The sequence below is a fragment of the Portunus trituberculatus genome, chromosome 20 (genome assembly GCF_017591435.1).
Source record: "Portunus trituberculatus isolate SZX2019 chromosome 20, ASM1759143v1, whole genome shotgun sequence".
In the NCBI taxonomy this organism is placed as follows: Eukaryota; Metazoa; Arthropoda; class Malacostraca; order Decapoda; family Portunidae; genus Portunus; species Portunus trituberculatus.
In genome coordinates, this window is record NC_059274.1 from 9938016 (window position 1) to 9958542 (window position 20527).

At 38.2% G+C, this 20527-nt stretch overlaps 1 protein-coding gene across 1 annotated transcript in view; it reads left to right on the forward strand.

The window, feature by feature from the left end:
• Nucleotides 1–20527, forward strand: part of LOC123506796 (rho guanine nucleotide exchange factor 11-like) — a gene marked incomplete in the record, with an annotated part of 643649 nt that overhangs the window by 491408 nt on the left and 131714 nt on the right. The window contains 2 exon segments of the mRNA XM_045259143.1: nucleotides 10490–10561; nucleotides 12928–13112. Of these exon segments, the coding sequence (XP_045115078.1) occupies nucleotides 10490–10561; nucleotides 12928–13112 (257 nt within the window).

Here is a 20527-nt window from a genome sequence, read left to right on the forward strand (position 1 = left end):
TGTAGATATGGAGACGGGCCACACGAGCATAAAGCCCAGGCCCTGTAAAACTACAACTAGGTAAATACAACTAGGTAAAACTAGGTACACACACACACACACACACACACACACACACACACACACACACACATACATACACACATGGATGGGTTGACAGTGTATTTTTAGATTTATAAAAAGCATTTATTAATTTTCCACATGGAAAATTAATAAGAAAACTTGAAGATATAGAGGGAATAAAAGGAAAATTGCTGGAATGGATGAAGGATTTCCTAACTGGAAGAACTATGAGAGTGACAATTAGAGATAAGGAGTCCACCTGGAAGGAAGTTATAAGTGGGGTTCCGCAAGGTTCTGTGTTGGCCCCAATTATGTTTGCAATATACATAAAGGACATGGACGAAGGAGTAGAAAGCTATATGAGTTTCTTTACAGATGACGCAATACTTTTGAAGAAAATTGGATCACACGATGATGGTAGAACTCTACAGCAGAATTTAGATAGACTATGGGAATGGAGTAAAAGATGGGAGATGGAATTCAACATTAAGAAATGTAGCATAATGGAATTTTAGAAGAGCAAAAATAGGATAACAAGACAATATAAACTTGGAGAAGAAAAGATTAAGAAGGTGGAAAGTGAAAAAGACCTGGGAGTTCTCAACAAAATAAATGTCCCCCAATAAACATATAAATAAAATTGTTGGTGAGACCTACAACTTACTGAGAAATATTAGAATTGCATTCTCATATATTGATGAAGATATGGTGAAAAAGTTATTGGTATCCCTGATCAGACCACGACTGGAGTATGCAGTAGTACTATGGTCACCTAACACGAGGAAGAATATCAGGAAAATTGAAAGGATACAAAGAGCGGCCACCAAACTGGCCCTAACCTTGTCGGCTCTTATGTATGAAAAGAGACTGGAGAGACTAGAATTACCAACAGTGGAGCAGAGAAGAGAAAGAGGCGACCTGTTGACCATCTACAAAATAATGAATAATATGGAGCTTCCTGATAGGATTGACCTGCTGAAGAGGGACAGAAGGGACACAAGAGGACATGGACTAAAACTCAGAAAAGACAACTACAGAAGAGACTTCAAGAAAAATAGCTTCTCCCATATAGTGATAAATAAATGGAACGGACTGGACAGAGAAGTGGTGTGTGCAAAGTCTATACATGACTTTAAGAGAAAATTAGACACTGTGAGATACAGAGATGGGACAACACGAGCATAGGTTCCCCTCCCATAAAATACAACTAGGTAAAACCAGGTAAATACACTTAACCCTCTGCTATCTCACCTTCCACTATTGCGTTTTATTGCTATCGCAAATATTTAAAAAAGCTGCACATATTTCTATGTCACGCGTGGAATTGCTGCTTTCACATGCCCATCATTCAAAAACTTCCAGGTTAAGATGTCACTTGATATTTGAGTTTCTCTATATTCTTTAATGAGAAATAGTTCTTTACCTGTGTTCAAAATCTACCCATTTACCTTAGCTCCTAATCGTCTGTACTATATATATATATATATATATATATATATATATATATATATATATATATATATATATATATATATATATATATATATATATATATATGTGTACTATATATACCATATATAGGATGCATCTTTTTTCAGTACTTTTACTTAGCCTAACTACATGCTTCATTATTCTATTACTGGTACAGGGGATCCTCGCAATTCAACAGGGTTAGGGCGGTTTTTCATCGGTCAAATCAGCGTTTATTCAAATTGTGGAGCAATTTTTCCCATAAGATACTTAAGAATTAGGGGGGATAGGTACCTACCTCCAGTCTAGACCTCCCAAAAACATCACTATAACCTCTAAAACCATTAACTTAGACTAAATCAGTACTATTAAAGGCTTCATTTCTATTGCACAGGGTAGCATCGGTATCACACTGGCCTATGATATGCGGAACTCGGGCCATGGCTCTTGGTGCGAAACCAGGAACATTATCACACAAAAGCTGGCCGTGTTTTTGCTATGTTAGGCAAACAGCCCAGCAACCAAGACCAAGCCTAATTAAAACAAACCAGAACAAAACCATGCCGCTCATACCTCAACCTGTGCTTCGTTCTGCCATTGCACTTGCACTTCCAGTTATTGAAGAAAAAGAAACTAGGGAAGAACTGGGAGCTGCACGTCAGCAACTTTTGGAGTCAGAGGATGGTTGCCATGAACCCAAACTATTGACATGATATACATTTATTTCATCTTTCTAGACTGATGAAATATTTAGTATTCAGTATATGAAAAATTCAGGTATGTTCTTTTTAGTTTGAATGATAGGGTTTTATTACATAATTATGTTTATTTTTTCATTGGGATAGCATATGAAGAACCAGAATGGATATGAAGCCATTCCAACTCTGGAGCAGATGTTCCTCGTTCCGCTTATCATAGGCCAGTGTGATAATCCCTTACACAAATTTACAACGAATTTCGAGATATGAATGTCGAATTGGCGAGTCAGTCAGTCGAACCTTGAGGATTGGATATTGATTAACTGAATTTGAATTGGCGATAAATCGAACTGCGAACAGTCGAATCACGAGGATCCCCTGTATTATTATCATTCCCAGTATCATCACTTTGAAAACGAATTATCAGTAAAATGAAAGCAATCTAACCTGTGTGTTTATACATATCAGCTGATTGCCACTCTGACTCAATGTCATCAAGCAGTGAGGAGTAACACCAAATTCATAATCATAACAAAACGCATCAACATCCTCACTGTTGTGGCAGCAGGAGGAAAAAGATTGAGCTACACAATCTCCTACAAATTACAAGTGGTAGATTATGCCAAGGAGCATGGCAATAGAGCAGCAGCAAGGGCTTTTGGGGCCACCACCAATGAAAAAAAATGGCAAGTGTTTGGCGACAGCAAGAAGATCTGAAGACACCAGAGAAAGATAAATGTTTTCTGCTTGTGTAATGTGCTGCTAGTTTGTTTTCAATAGTATATGCTTAATCCTTTCAATAGTGGGACGCATTTTTATCAAGAGTTTTGTGTATGTTTAAATTATTCTATTGACATTAGGAAGGGTCTATGGAGATAAGAAGATCAGGGTCTTCTCTATTTCAACCCCTACATAAGTTTTTTGAAGCTGCATAAAAATGTCAAATAGTTAGTAGAATAAAAATGTATGTCAAGATACTGAAGGGGTTAAATACAATAAAAAAATTTGGCTCTCTTAAAGAGCACATCCTGCCCACTCCTCAATTCTCAGCTTCTCCACCCAGCTGATTTGCTGTCACATATATGAAGCCACACTATTGGTCAACAAGAGAGATAGAGAGAGAGAGAGAGTAGGGATTAAAACAGGAGATAGAAAAAAAATGTATAATCAATCAATCATTGGGGGCATATGACGGGGGATGCGTCGCCTCACCTACCGTATGGTGCCACTCCAGGCGGTCATACCTCGCAAGTCTCCATGCAGGCTCCCTCCCCATTTCAAGTAACTCCCAGCAAGAGGCATCAACTTGCCGCAGCCATGAGTTATGTGGACGTCCCATTGGCCTCCTCCATGCTGGGTTATCCCTTTCGGAGACAACCCGACATGCAGGATCGGCTTCTGGGTATCATGCTACATGGCCATATAGTCGCAGTTGGCGTTGATGGATTATTCTGGTAATCAGCCTCGAATCAGTCTCACAGAGCAATTGCGGATTTGACACAAAGTCATACCAGTGGACCCCCCTGATCCTGCAAAGGTATCTAGTACCAAAGACATCAATTCGCCTCTTCAGATTGGTGTTCAGCATCCATGTCTCACAACCATAGAGTAAGACAGGGATCACTAGCGACTTAAAGATCCAAATCTTCATCTGTTTGCATAGGTACCGACAATGCCAAATACAGACAAACCCCACTTAACGAAGATTCCCACAACGAAATTTCACTACAATGAAGGTTTCCTTTTAATACCATCTGCTCATTTAACAAACACCAAACTCACTTTAACGAAATTTTATCCAGATCAGTTTTTCCAAGTTTGATAGCCTCGCCGTATCACACAAGCCGAAAGGCTTTTGAATACACCAGCGCCTTTTGTGGACAAAACACGCACTACTCACTCCCCTTATTCAAAACAATAACAGCGTCAGCAGCAGCTCGTCTTCCCTCACTCTACATGCCACCAAAACGCCCTGCAATGTCGCCTAGCGTTGCTAAGAAGACCAGGAAGTCTCTTACTCTCGAAGTGAAGCTGGATATTATCCACAGACACGAGAGAGGCGAGAAAACTAATAGCATTGCTTCCCACCATGGCTTGACTCCATCTACTGTCTACCATTTTCAAGTCAGCAGATTCTATTAAGAAGGCTGGTAAGATCATATCTTCCTTGCAAGCTAAAAGAAGCACCTGAACTCATGACTTTGCAATGGATAAAATGGAAAGCCTTGTGGAAATGTAGTACATAAGTTTTGTATGCCCTTTGTTTACATTCCACAGACCAGCTAGCATATTTCCTGCTCCACTCTCCCTCCCTTCATAAATTTAAAATCATCAACATTATAAAGTTACGTACATACATACATTAGTGTACATTATAATGACTTTGTCTTAAATTAAACTTAAATGTTTAACTTCATAATTTTTACTTTCATTAAACCTTTTACTGTACTATGATGCTTTGTTTACTATCAATGGAAGCTCAAGTCAGGGGTTAAACTTGTTATAATTGGTTCGTTTAATGAAAATTCACTTAATGAAGGGTTTTTTAGGAACGTAACCCCTTCGTTAAGTGGGGGTTGCCTGTACTTGTATTGAGTGAGTCCATAATGTTGTGGACCAGGCCAATCCGCCGTACAACTTCCTGGTTCGACCCACCATTGTTACACACTACACTACAAAGGTATGCAAAGTTTTTCGAGATCTCAGTGCTCTCATCACACGGATGGACAGACTGTACTGTTTCATCCAGTAAGCCTCCAAACACTTGAACTTGGTCTTGGGCCAAGAAACCTGGAGTCCCAAGGGTTTCTCCTCCTTGTGCAGTGCTTCTAGAGCAATTATCAGAACCTCCAGTGACTCAGCAAAGGTTACTGCATCATTGGCAAAAACAATGACATACACGTGACCCTCGTTTTTCTGGACTAAATGGTGCAGGCATCAGTCCAGATAACACAAATGGATCCTTTGTTTGCCAAATATGGTTTGTTGTCTCCTTAGACGTTTTTAGGAAATGCGAAATTTAGTCCCTTTGGGTTTCCCTGACCAACTAAACCAAAACAAACTTAATCTAAGTTAATCTAAAACTAACTTAACAGCAATAGCCAGGCATGTGAATAAAAAATAAATAGACATGAAGTACAGTGTGTATACTGCCGCAACATGCAGCCGTGGCATGCAATGCTGGCTGTGTCCACATTGCCAGCTTCACCCTTCACAGTAGCATCAAAAAGTCTGTTTCAATTGCGGAATTGCCACAACCACCCATTGCTTCCCTCAAAATTTTCTATATCTTATGTGCCAGCTTTCTAGCTGCTGTAAGGCTTTCAATGCCATGGACATTGATTCCCACCAATCACTGCTGCACTTACTTCATAAGTGTGGCATCTAATGCACCATGTTTTCCAGTTCATACATTTTTTCTTTTCTTTACCACTTTTACTTGATGATGCATCCACACAGTATTTTGGTTTCCTACTTTTTTGTTGATTTTGTCCAGTAGCCTATAAACTTGATTGTATGTAAGCTTGACTGCTCTTTCTGCTAGACAAATATTTAATCATTAAAAGGTCTATCATTATCTACAGTAATCACAGATAATACTTTAGGCTGGACCACGAGGATCTGTTTGCTTATGATGCAAAGTTGCTAAAGTTATAAAGAGCCAGGAAGATTGTAAGGAGCTACAGAGAGATTCAGATAAAATTTGTGAATGGAGCCTAAAGTGGAAATTCTTTTTTAATCCTAACACATGCCATGTAATGGAAATAGGTAAAAGTACAACAAGACCTACTTGGAACTATAAAATGGGTGAAGATACAATAATGAAAAGTGATAAAGAAAAAGATTTGTGGGTGATTATCTAAGACACAGTGTCACCAAAGAAACATGTAAGTGGGAAATTTTGGCTTCACTTATAGGATGTTAGGTAACTTTAGAGTGACTTTTACCTACATGGCCAGGTAACAGTTCTTGAGAGAAGGCCAGACTCCATTCAAGTACACAAGTCATATCTTGCTTACCTCCACTTAGCTCAGCAGCAGTAAAGACTTCCTCCATAAGGTGTGCAGCTTGCCAAACTTTGAATCATATACTGAAAGAAAAATAATGTTAAGCAGTATGAACAGTTATTTCTCCATTGACAAGTGCTAACTGGCTAACTATTTGCTACCCTAACACATTGCAATTCAATAGATAAAAAATGTCTATACTTTTCTCAGTCCCTTGGTTACTGAAACTCCCCTTTTTTTTTTTTCATGTACATGATTTTTCACTGAGCTAGAAGATAGTGAGGAGTTTCAAGGTATCAGGAGTACCATGTCATAAATAATAAGAGAGATAGTTGAAACATCAAGATGTCACACCAGCAGAACATGATGTATTAACTTGCCTAACCTTCATAATGATTAACACAAGGGTCATATAACACATACAATCTTCTCAATGACCAAAAAATGCAGCATAAATTATATGTACCCAAACTTGACATGAGTGTCACACATGCCATAAACAATAGTGGCCTCAAGACGCACCAGTGATACTCTTCTCACACGAGCAGAACTTTTGTTAACCTGCGCAAGATGAATAAAGCTCACTCAGTATCAAAGACTATAGTGCCCTGACAACACACATATAGGATATGAAATATTAACATGCGTGATCTCCAGTGGCCTAAATAAGATATGTTCAACACAAACCACACACTCAGTACTCAAGAAATAAATTGTACATCATCCTGCAAGTGACTACATTGTTTAGTGACTAGAAAAATGAGGTGAAGTCTCCAGATAAGACAACCTTCCCATATTTACACCACCTATTATTGAAGTTCACAAGCTACCTCAAACTAGATGTCATCAGACTTTCACACATACCTTTTAGTGTCCATGGGGAATGCGTGAAGCTTCAACCCCGGATGCATTTTCTTGTTTTTGGCACCAAGGCAACAACTTCTGTGGCTTGCGTTCCTTCTCATGTTTGAATCTTGAAATGATGCTCGTTCTCCCCCACTCATGGACCCCTCATCCCTCTCCCCCTTGCTGCCTGCATATGGGCATTTCCTAATCAATTCCTCCAGCCCTCCCATTGAACCCGTATAGCTTCTTAGTATAAAATCCTTGGTTGGCATAAAATCCTTGGTTGGCACAGTGTCACTTAGGAGAAATTTCAAATTTGAATCTAGGAGTCTCTCTCTCTCTCTCTCTCTCTCTCTCTCTCTCTCTCTCTCTCTCTCTCTCTCTCTCTCTCTCTCTCTCTCTCTCTCTCTCTCTCTCTCTCTCTCTCTCTCCAAGTTTCTCCATTTATCCAAGTTTTCCTTAAAGTTATACACATTATGTGCTGTAACAACTTCATTATTCAATGCATTCCACTTTTCCACTGTTGTATATGGAAAACTGTATTTTCCAATATCCTTCACACACTGCCTTATACTGATCATCTTTACATGGCCTCTTGTCCTTTTATCTTCTTCTGTCACCAGCACTAGATCTTCCTTGTCTATCTTTTCAGTGCCCTTGACTATCTTGTACATTGTTATTAGGTCTCCTTGTTCTCTTCTATATTGCAAGGTTGACAGTCCCATTTTCTTCAGTTGTTCTTCATATGTTAGGTCCTTTAGTTCCAGCACCATCTTTGTAGCAATCTTCTGTATCCGTTCTAATCTTCTTGTATTTTTTTTAGAGCTTGGAGACCACAACACAGCTGCATATTCCAGCTTTAGACATATCATGCTTGTGATAATTTTTTTCATCATATCTTTGTCCATGAATTGAAATGCTACTCTTATATTAGTCAACATTTTATATGGTAATCCAAATATCTTGCTTATGTGTTTTTTGGGGTTCAGATTTTCCTGTATAATAACTTCCAGATCTTTTTCTTCTTTAGTCTTCATTATTTGTTCCTTTCCCATCAGATAGTTCTATACTGGTCTTCACATGCTCTTTCCTAGTTTTATTACGGGACATTTCTTGGCATTGAACTTCAATTTCCACTTCATACTCCACTTATAGGTTTTGTTTATATCTTCCTGTAACAGCAAACAGTCTTCCTGGGTTTTGATTACTCTTAGTAGCTTTGCATCATCAGCAAATGAATTAATATAACTATTTACCCCATTGTGAATGTCGTTTACATAAATCTGAAACATATTGGGGGCTAACACTAACCCTTGTTGCACTCCTCTTGTTACTTTATCCCAAGATGAGTATGTATCTCTTATCGCAGTTCTCATCTCCCTGTCCTTCAAATAATCCCTTGTCCATTCTTGCAAAATTCTTCGCAGTCCTCCTATGTTCTCTAGTTTCCAAAGTAGTCTTCCATGAGGGACTTTATCAAAAGCTTTTTTTATGTCCAGGTATACTGTGTCCACCCATCCGTCTCTGCTTTCCAGTCCTTCTATTATTCTCGAGTAGAAGCTGAATAAGTTCAACACACATGACCATCCTGTCCTGAACCCAAATTGTCTGTTCGATATAACTTGTTCTTCTTCCAGGTGTTTAACCTATTTTTCTTTGATAATTTTTTCACACAACTTCACCATAACACTTGTAAGTGACACCAGTCTATAATTTAATGGCTCAGTTGCCTTTTCTCCTTTAAATATCGGTATTACATTGGCTGTCTTCTATTCTAGTGGAACTTTCCCTTCATTGAGTGAACTTGTAATTATCTCCCGAATTACATCCAACAGTTGCTCTTTACATTCTTCTAGCACCCAGCCTGATACACCATCAGGCCCCATTGCTTTCTGACATCCAAATTATCTAATAATTCTTCAATATCCTCTTTGTGCACTGTGATTTCTTGTAATTCTTGGCAATGCAATGTCCTATTTGGTTCTGTAAAATCCTCTTCTACAGTGAACACAGTTTTGAATCATATTATTTCACATATTTCATTTTCTATTTGGTATGTCTTCCCTCCTTTAATTATTTTTTCTATTATTGTTTTCTTATTCTTCATCTTACCATTTATAGATTTGTAGAAAAGCTTAGGCTCGTCTTTACTTTTATGCACTACGTTTTTCACAAAGTTTCTTTCTTCCTCTCTCCTTACTCTAATATATTAATTTCTCGCATCCTTATACTACTGTCTGTCATTGTCATTTCTGTTTTATGAGTTCCTTCCAAACTTTACCTTTTTAGCTTCTGTGCATTCAGCACTGTACAAAGCGTGTATTTTTTTCTTAATTTTATAAAAAGGTACATATTTCTTTACTCCTTCATTATATTTCTGTATGAATATTTCAGATTTCCCTTGTATTGTCCTTCCATACATAATGTTTCTCCATTCAATATCAGCAAAAAATATCCTTTATTTTTCAAAATCTGCTCTTGCATAATTTAATCTCTCTTTTTTGTAGTCCTCTCTGTATCTTATCCCATCCTCCTCCTGCATTTCTAGCTCTAATGTCACAATGTCACTTCTTCCCATTGGACTAATGTATTGTATGCAAGGAGGGCACTCTGGCTTTGTGAATACTAGGTCAAGCAATGATGGTTCTTTTTCTTCCTTCCTGTACCTTATTGACTCCTCCACCCACTGGTCCATTGTATTTACCAGTCATTTGTAACACCTTCTCGCTCCATTGTCCAGTATTAAACATTACTTCCATCTCTCTCCAGTTTATTTTTTTACAGTTAAAGTCTACAACTAATAGTGTTCTTCCATCTCTTCTTATCATATTATCTAAGCACTTAGTTACATCTCTTTACATATCTTTATGTTCCTCAGTTCCCCATGTATTTGTCTTAGGTGGCACATATGTAACTATGATTTTTCTTTTTTTCAATTACTGTTTTGATTGTTACTCCCATTACTTCCACCTTGCCCTCACCATATTACACATCCTCCATACATATATTATCACGAACCATTATTAGCACTCCTCCCCCTCTACCCTTCCTGTCTCTTCTCCAGCTATTATATTCCTCCTCTTTAGAATGAACATGGATCTCTGCTTTTAGGTTTGTTTCAACAATCTACATTACATCCAGCTTTTTCTCTTTCAAATAATCCCTAACCTCCAACATGCTGGATAACAACCCATTTATATTAGTATAAGTCACTCTTAATTTCTTGCCTCCTCTATGACCTCCTTGTTCTTCTTTAGATACCATTTCTTTAATGTGTGTATGAGAGAGAGAGAGAGAGAGAGAGAGAGAGAGAGAGAGAGAGAGAGAGAGAGAGAGAGAGAGATCAGGCTGCAGAGCTTTAGGGGCAAAGGATTGAGTGGCCTATAACTTGTGTTTCTTCCTCAGTGATGTGGATGCAGATTCCAACCTCATCCCAGATAACTCTGGTAGTTCATCCAACTCAAGTCTTTCACCTAGGTAAGTGTGACAGCCTATGATCCTCACACCCTTATAACAGAGAAACTGCAAAAATATGTGGTGAAGTATCCCCTCTACACACATATGTATGTACATAAGTGTACATATTTTTTAAGAAAAACAAATGCATCATCGTACACATGTAAACATACATGTATACTGTAATATCCTCATGATACTGACAGAATGACTTGCACACCTCATTCCTATTTATTATACCCTTTCTCAATTTGCAGATAGATAATTATTGTTCCTCTTGTAATGCATAGCTGGACAGGTGGACACTAATGATCCAAAGATGGAAGCTCCACAATCCCATCCAAAACCAAAGTTCTTGTTGCTCGATCAGTAGTGTGTGGAGTTTCATATTTAGAGTCTCGGGTTTGATTCTTCATGTGGCACCTTTCTACAGATCTTAGGTTTATTTAAACTTACAAATCAATTACTCAGTATTTCAATGTACTTAGTGCATTGTAGGTTGGTTTGAGGCAATGCAAGTAAGAAAGTACAGTAGTTGGACACAGCAGTGTAATGTTTCTTATGGTGAAGGCATCATAGACACACTTGAACCAGTTTCTCAACCAGTGTCTCACATGAAGGTAGACTCGTGAAATCTCAAGCAATTGATTTAAGAGGAGGAAGGTCATGTAAGAATCCAAACATGGAAGCCCTACAATTGATTGGTAACATGCTGGGATTTTGTTTTTGGAGCCCTGGGTTCATTCCCCCTTCTGAAGCTCAAATATATTTTAGCTTCCAGATTATGTACTCATTCCTTTAATCTGAGACAATACAAATTAGAATGTTCTAATCTGAAGTAGTACAATAGCAGTTGACAGAATGGCATAATGTTATATTGCAATGGTTGCCAGAAATACTACTCGGAAGTGTAAATAAAATAGGTTGATTATATTCAAGCCAATTGAAATATTTTCCACATCTTAATTTGCAGCTTTGTATTATAACAATTCAAATAAGGTAAATGAAAATTAATTCAGTTATACACAATTTTATCTTTTCAGAAAAGTTGTTTAATTATTGGAAAGTAAAAGTATGTAGTTGGATTAATTATTCTAGTAGTCCATGGATCAGTTTAAGCTACCTGGTGCTGTGTGTCCAGGGTAAAGTGTCCAGTGTTGCTGGACTTGTGGTCATTCATTGGCAATGCTGTGACTTATTTAATCAACTAAATATCTGAAATCACAAATGCAAATCCATCATGGTTCATGTCAGATCAGCTTGGATCTGGCCGCACTACAACATTCAGCAGCCCCTTTCATCATCTTTACTGTGAAACAAACAGCTGCCACCTGGCAGTCGTAGGTGTGAGGACAGTGACAGGCTGCAGACATAGGTGATAGGTGGGTGGGTGGGTTGGCACAGGAATAAGACAGGGAGGAGGGAGTATTGATCACCTGATAATGAAGGCTTGTGGTTGCTGTGAGTGGGGTGCCTCCATCATCCTTTTCTCTCTCTCTCTCTCTCTCTCTCTCTCTCTCTCTCTCTCTCTCTCTCTCTCTCTCTCTCTCTCTCTCTCTCTCTCTCTCTCTCTCTCTCTCTCTCTCTCTGCCACCTTAAGGCCTACCTCCTTCACCCTTAGAAGCTGTATCCACCAACTTGCTGTACTGTTGTGTTAGGAAAGAAAGAAATGAGCCTAATGTTATTACTGTTATTGTTCTTTTAATGTTAATCTTTCATTAACAATAATTACATATCAGTATCTATTTCTGGATGGTTAAGAGTAATGTCTCATATGTGCCAAGTCACTAAGTGTTGCTCTTGATTTCCACTAAGCAGAACCCTTAATTGACTCTTGTGAACCAATATATTACTTTAAACTTTAAATGTAATAATAATAATAATTACTTAGGTCTGACAGACATGCAACATAGACAGTGACACTGCTACTGACTTAGAACTAAGCCTGAATGAGATAGTGTTGACATTGATAGAGGATGTACATCATGTATATATGGCCCAACAGTGATAATCCATGGTAGTCAGCACAGCATCAGGGACTTTAACTAAATATAGGAAACAAGTACAGAAATATGTAGGTATATCTTATGCAGAAGTATTAAGTATGGACAAACTATAATACTGAATCACTGAAAATACTGAAAATTTCAGAAAGGTAATATTTAATGATGTAATGTATGGGGTTCCTGTGGAAGTTAAACACAATTGAATGTAACCATATAATAAGATGGTCTTGTGGTGAGTCTGTTGAGAGAGATAGGAAAATAGGAGTGGCAGAGGAATGTTAATGAAGAAAAGTGAACAAAGATGTTGCTGGAGCTGTGATAAGGAGTAAGAGTAAGGATTAGAGATACTGAACATAAGCTGAGGAATCCTTCCTTTCCCAGCCTAGAGAGCCCCAGTGCCTCCTTGGAGCACGTGTCCCGCGAGGCACCCCTTCCTGCACCAGTCTTGGAGAATGACTCAGACATTGAGTGTGAAGTTGACCTTCCTAACTGGCAGAAACTGGTGTCTAGTGATGAGATCAAGAAGCTCAAACCCAAGGAACGTAAAAGACAGGACACTGTCAGTGGTGAGTATCATATTGTTTCTGTTAGTTGAAACTGGTGGTTTATGAGAAATGGTATTTAGCAATGATAAGATACTGTATAATTAATTTCTGTTTATGGAAAGAAACGTAATTGTACATACAGGAATTTTTCTAATTATGCAAGGAATACATTCATGAAAGGATTGTGTAATGTAAAAATTGCATAAAGTGATTATGATTACTGAACTAAACTGTACAGTACATACTAAGTCTGGAGGATTGCCTTCAGTTGACATTAAGATGAATGATATGAGCTGTGGGGATAACAAAGAAACTTATAAAGAAGTTATGTTTTATTATTGCTTACTTATATTAGGCTGTATCATTATGTAGCTTTGTATTGGGTGTGTTGGTATTCACCAACCACACTCTACAGATTCTCTGCAGTACCAGTCTCAGAACTGGTACTGACAGTTCCACCTGCACAAGGAACCAGTTCCATGAATACTACTTGAGTTATCAGTTCCTTCCCACCACTAGTATTTTTTTCCATAACATAACATAACATAAATAATAGGATAACAAAGGGCCACCAGGGCCCATCTAGGTTATCCTGTATCAGTTGCACAGCGACCTCGTCATTAGTACTTAAAGATACACTTTCAAGTACACAATACATTATATACTAATTCTAAATATTTGGCCCATTAACAGGGCTAAATCCTGCAGCGAATTCCTCTACAATCTGTGATCCCCATACATGGGGATCATGTCTTGTTTAACTATAGTAAATTTCTTATAAAACTATCATGCAGTGCTATACATAATTATAAATCTAATAAATTTAAGTGCTTATCTAATCTGTTTTAAACATTGTCAAACTAGTGCTATTTACAACCCTCTCTGGCAATGCATTCCAGAAGTCTACCACCCTATGACTAAAGAAATATTTTCTTATATCTAACCTGCAGCCTTGCTTTCTAATCTTCCTGCCATGATTTCTAGTCCTATTTCCTCCTCTAAGGTAAAGAAAGATCTCACATCTATGTAGTTTGTATCTGAGAACATTTTAAATAACTCTATCATATCCCTCTTATACATCTCCTCTCAAATGAAAACATGTTTAATTCCTTTAATCTATCTCTATACTCCAGGCGCTTTAATGCTGGTATCATCCTAGTTGCTCTTCTCTGAACTGCTTCTAACATGTTGATATCCTGCCTATAATGGGGTGACCAGGCCTGTATGCAATACTCTAAATGGGGCCTAACATAGGAATTATATAAGCTACGCACCACTTCCTTACTTTTATAACTAACATTTCTATTTATAAAACCCAGGATCCTATTTGCCCTATTTCTTGCTTCTAAACATTGCTTTGAAAATTTCATAGTCCTGTCTATCACTACTCCTAAATCCTTTCCTTCCTCTACTGCCTCTAGCCAACATCCCTCCATCTCATAGTTAAAGTTTGTGTTGTCTTTACCTAAATGCATAACCTGACACTTTTAGAATTAAACTCCATCTGCCACCTGTCTGCCCATGCTATCAGCCTGTCCAGGTCTCGTTGTATTCTGTAATTGTCCTTTTCACCCTGTACTGCACATGCTATCTTAGTATCATCTGCAAACTTTGATACTTTGCTACTAATTCCTATATCTAAATCGTTAATGTACACCAAGAAAAGAAGAGGTCCTAGCACTGATCCTTGGGGTACCCCACTAACCACTTCCTTCCACTCAGACATTGCCCCATTTAATACTACTCTCTGTTTCCTATCAGAAAGCCATTCACTAATCCAATCAACTAACCTACCCCTATCCCATGTAGTCTCAATTTGTACACTAGCCTCCTATGCGGTACCTTATCAAACGCCTTGCTAAAATCTAGATATATAACATCTATGCTATTTCCATCATCTAACTCCTTGGTAATATATTCTAAGATATCGAGCAAATTTGTAAGACAGGACCTCCCTGATCTAAAGCCATGTTGGGTATCTCTAATTAATCTATTCTCATTTAAATGCTCCCAAATACTACCCTTAATGATTTTCTCTAGTATCTTACATACTATACTAGTTAAACTGATCGGTCTATAATTATTCGCATCATCCTTCCTACCTTTTTAAATATTGGAGTAACATTAGCTAACTTCCAGTCCTGAGGTATCTCAGCAAACCTAAGTGATCTTTCAAAGATTAACTTAAGTGCTTCAGAAATACTGTCTACACCCTCCCTAAGTACTCTGGCATGTAGCTCATCAGGACCACTAGCTTTCCTATCGTCTAGTTCAAGAATAAATTTCCTAATAATTCCCGGTTTTATATCAATATTTTCTAAAGCTCTTAAACTACTCGTCGCACTGTTTGTAACAGGATTTCCTATTCTTTCCTAGTAAATACTGAAGAAAATTGTTCATTCAATAATTCTACTATGTCTTCATTTTGATCCACTACTACACCATCTTTTCTGAGTGGTCCAATCCTATCCTTATTTCTTTTATCACTGACCTTGTAATAACTATATAATTTTTGGGATCTTTACTCCCAGCTCTAGCTAGTTTTATCTCTGCCTGCCTTTTACTTTTTTTATAACCTTACTCAAATCATCCCTGACCTGTCTGTACCTAATCAAATCTACATCTTCCCACTTTTCTGCAACTCTCTATATGCCCTCTTCTTCTCTCTGATCTGGCTACCTATCTCATGAGTCCACCATAATGGCTTCCTGTTTCTCTGCCTTATATCTTTGTAAGGGATACACTGCATCACTATACCCTTTACTACAACCTTAAAAATATCCCACATCTCCTGTGCAGTTTTATTTCCAAAACTATCTTCCCAGTTTACCTCTCCTAATAACTGACGTAACCTACCATAATTGCCTTTCTGATAGTTTGGGACTCTAGTCTTATTCACTATATTATCCCTACTGGAATTAATGATAAATCTAATTATATGATGGTCACTGTTTGCTAAAGTCTCTCCTACCTCAACTTCCTTTAAACAATGCTCAATATTTGTTAGTACTATGTCTAAAACCTTCCTCCCCTAGTAGGTTTATCTACCATCTGCACTAAATAGTTATCCTGAAAACTTTCCATAAACTTATTTTCACTAGCATCTCCTACCATCCTCTCCCAGTTTACTGACTTAAGATTAAAATCCCTAAGATAATTGTCTGACTAGTACACCCCTATTTATCTCATCTACCATAAGGTTGTCTACATCTGCTGACTGGTTAGGTGGTCTATAAAAGCTCCTACTCTAATAACCTTACTTTTGTTTACTCTAACATCCAGCCATAAGGACTCTACTCTGTTATCTACCTTAATACCATTAACCTGACTGGAAATGAAGGATTTTTACATAAATAACTACTCCTCCACCTATCCTACCAATTCTCTGGTGTAAATACATAATGTATCCATCTACTTCATATTCTTTCCTATTTTCCTAAACTTTTCCTCATTTACCCATGCCTCTGTGACACATACAACATCTAAGTCCTCCTCAACTATATAACTAGATAACTCGTCCTTCTTGTTCCTAAGACTCCTGGCATTTACATAAAAACATTTAAGTCCTGCTACCTTCCTAGATGCTGTCTCCTTATTTGGAATCCTAATCTTATTCTCTCCTATTTGCACCTGGAAATCTTTCCTAATCTTTTCACTATCTCTGTTTATCCTATCTAATTTATGTCTAGCATCTTTCTTCTGGAATGCATTTGCTACCTCACCCCTACACTCCATCCCAACTCCCCTCCAGACATCCACTCAGCACATCCACACCCTTCCTACTCAGATGCACACCATCCCTAGCATACAAATCCCTTCGCCCATAGAACCTATCCCATACATCCACAAAGCTGACACCCACATCCTTACACATCCCTTTTACCCGATCATTCACACCAATGGCTCTAGACAACCATTCCTGCTAACATACACACGAGGCAAGATTCCTGACACTACACACCTCCTACCACTCTCCCTTATCTTGCCTAACATTTCCCGAAATCTTGCCACTAACTCCTCCGACCCACCTGCTCTGACATCGTTCCCACCTACGTGCAAAACTACTACACCCTCCTCTCCATCCCCCAACCCTCTTCTGCACCTCCTCACTCACTGCCTTCACACCTGCACCAGGCATACACACGTTCGTCCTCCTATCCCTGTCTTTCCCACAGAAAGTGCTATCTAAATACCTAACCTGAGAGTCACCCACCACACACACCTGAGGTGTGCTAGGCACAACCTCCTCCTCCTCTCCTCTACCCCTTCTTTCTCCTTTCACTCACCACAACCACTTCATTCACTCCACTCTCACTCTCCCCTCCCCTCCAACAAACCGAACCTATTTTCACACTCAACAGGTTTAGTCCTATCCTCCCTAACTGCCTCCGCTTTCCTTCCCTCGCAACCTGCCATCTCTGCCCATCCTGACTACTATCTTTCCCAGTCTGGCTCGCCTGCTCCCTCTTCCCCACTCTGCTCTTCCCGACAGAGGGCCAAGCCACCCTGTCGCCCTCAGAAGGTCCAACCTTCGGCCTAACACTGATCTCCTGCCTAATTTTTTCCACTGCCTCCCCAAGCCTCTTAACCTCCTCCTTCAACTCAAAGATGAGAACTTCGTTCGCACTTTTCCCCTCACTTAGCTTTCTCATTTCCTCTCGCAATTCTCGGTGCTCAAGAGAAAGAACTAAATTCTCGCTCTTGAGCCTACACACCATACACTCAGAAAAGTCAACGACCTTCCTGTCATGCCCACACATCTCACACACAACAAACTCTCCCAATCCCACCTCAACACTCTCTTTCACGCACTCAATCACACTCTGATATACCTCAGTAGCTACCGCCATACTAATTTACAATCTGTTAACTCACAAACAAATAAAAATACTTGGTGACGGCGGGTGGGGAACCGCGGTGGTGGGGGCCTAAGTGAGGTCAACTAATCCTCTTTCAAGGTCAACTTGACGGTTACAAGCCTAGTCTCCTCGCTCTACCAAAATACTTTTAACTCACAAACACTGATTCTAACCACTATTTCACTCTAATCTAACACTTGCAGTACACACTTTCACTTCACTAACACTCAAAAGCACCACACACAGATACCAAGCACAAACACCACTCGCTAATTATAAAAACAACAGCCAAAAACGGAGTGCACACACAACACGTCCACTCACCACCGCAGCTACATCACCAGTCAAAATTCAAAGTCATATCATTAAAAAAAAAAAAAAAAAAAAAAAGTAACAATGAGCTTGAACCATTGCACGAAGGGACAGCATGTTGGTGGTACTGATGTGAAACACCTGGTGACACCTGGTTCCCACCATGGAACTAAACCAGCCATGCAACTTGATTTTCTTGATATTGTGTTATTCTAAATAATCTGTGTAATATGAAAAAAATTACCAGATTTTTTACATCGTGTTATTCCAAAATTGAATATTCTAAGTACACATAAATCAAGAAATTCCATTAGTTCTTTTCATTCTAAATGCATGTTGCTGCTTTGCATGCCTTGCTATTTATATACTAGTTCTTTTCATTTAACTAAATTTGTTATTGCTTTGCATGCCTTGCTATTTATATACTTGTCTGCTCATAGCAGTGTCCATCTATAAACTTTATTTATTGTTTGTACTTGTTGGTATCTTCACTCTTATTCCTCTGGTTAGGATGATAGTAATAACAATGTACATGTACTATCATCTTTTTCAGACCCATTATAGGATTGTTTTTCTGAAATATTTTCAAAAGAGACAGTTATATGACATTTTGGCATGGGTTGTTTGATACCGTTCCCTAATTTATATTATTATAATACATTGCCAAGTGCATTTCATGAAAGAGTGTTCTCTTGGCTTTGAAAGAAAAGTTAGCTGGTGCCAAGTAAGTATTTATAGCTATTAAGTGACATAATTTTAATGTGTATCACTAAACCACTTCCTCCTATGCTGTCTTTCCTTGCTCTTTGCTTTCATCCTATTTCATATACCCTTATAGTATGATGTGGAATAATACCATACAAAGGGGTGGACTTTTTTTTTATGTAAGAGGGACAACTGGCCAAGCGTAACAAAAATGGGAAAAAAAAAAAAAAAGGCCCACTGAGGTGCCAGGCCCTAAAAAGTGCAAAGGAAAGGGGATCCCTTGGCTGGTATGAGTCATATATATATATATATATATATATATATATATATATATATATATATATATATATATATATATATATATATATATATATATATATATTATTTATTTATTTATTTATTTTTTTTTTTTTTTATGCAATTCTAAATCTTGAGTGAAGAATGTATGTGTAGCTAGGTGCATGTAGTTTTGTGTGAAGGAAGAGTGTTGTCTTTAGAGGGCAGTCTGTGACTGCCCCCTTGTGTTGTGTGAGACAAAGGGAAACGTTAGTGAGGTGGTCACAGCTGGCTTTTATAAGTTCACACCAGCCCCTGAACCAGTGCTATTAGATCTCACTTTGAGTAATTATTGTTTCAGCAGGTGTCTTCTGCCTCCTCCTGTAACTATTTCTTCCTGTATAAGCACTGTTAAAGAGAGAATTTTTTTGCTGAGTTATGTTGGCAACACTGCTAATGAACATACTGCTTTTCTTTCGCCTGGAATGCCACATGTGAGATAAAATGTTTCATTTTATGGAATCCAATGTAACTTTAAAGATTCATATCAATGTTTCATAACCTCAAATGTAGCATGAACCTATTGGTAAGGTAATGAATGAGAATATTGGGTATACACAATATGCACTTACGTGGTATTATTTATTTAATTTTTTTTATTTTTTTTTATACCATGTGGGCTTTTCATGGGAATTTATGGGCTAAAGGGGATACTTTTTGGGGTACCTCCTATCTCAAAGTCCACCCGCTAGGAAACCATTGCCCCATGGTTGCTGTGATAGCTATTCACCAACTGCTGTGATAGCATTTATGGACCATTGTTGCTGTGATAGTGGTTTGAGAGCAACATGGCTTGAAGGGGCTTTTGCTAATTTGTGAGGGGGGGTGTAGCATGCTACACAAAATTTCTTACAGTGGAACCTTGATTCACAAACTAACCTGTGCACAAACAAATTGATTAATAAAGCAAATTTTTTAAACAGTGTTTCTTGTGGTGTTTTTTTTTTTTCTCTCCTTTTCTTTTTCTTTTTTCCCATTAAATTGGCCCTCATTATTCCTTCCAAAAAAGTAAAATGTATTAGTGACAGTGGTGTTAAGAAACTGAAGTGTATTTTAGTAAAAATAAAGAAAGTCATACCAACAAAGCTTCTTGAAAATAATAGTACTGTTCAATCCACACAAAGCAAAGCACAAAATAAGGACTTTATGAAATGTCGAACACTAGAAAAAAATATATTTCCAAGATGCCTTGCTGGTATGGCAAATCTCGGGAGTCACAAGATT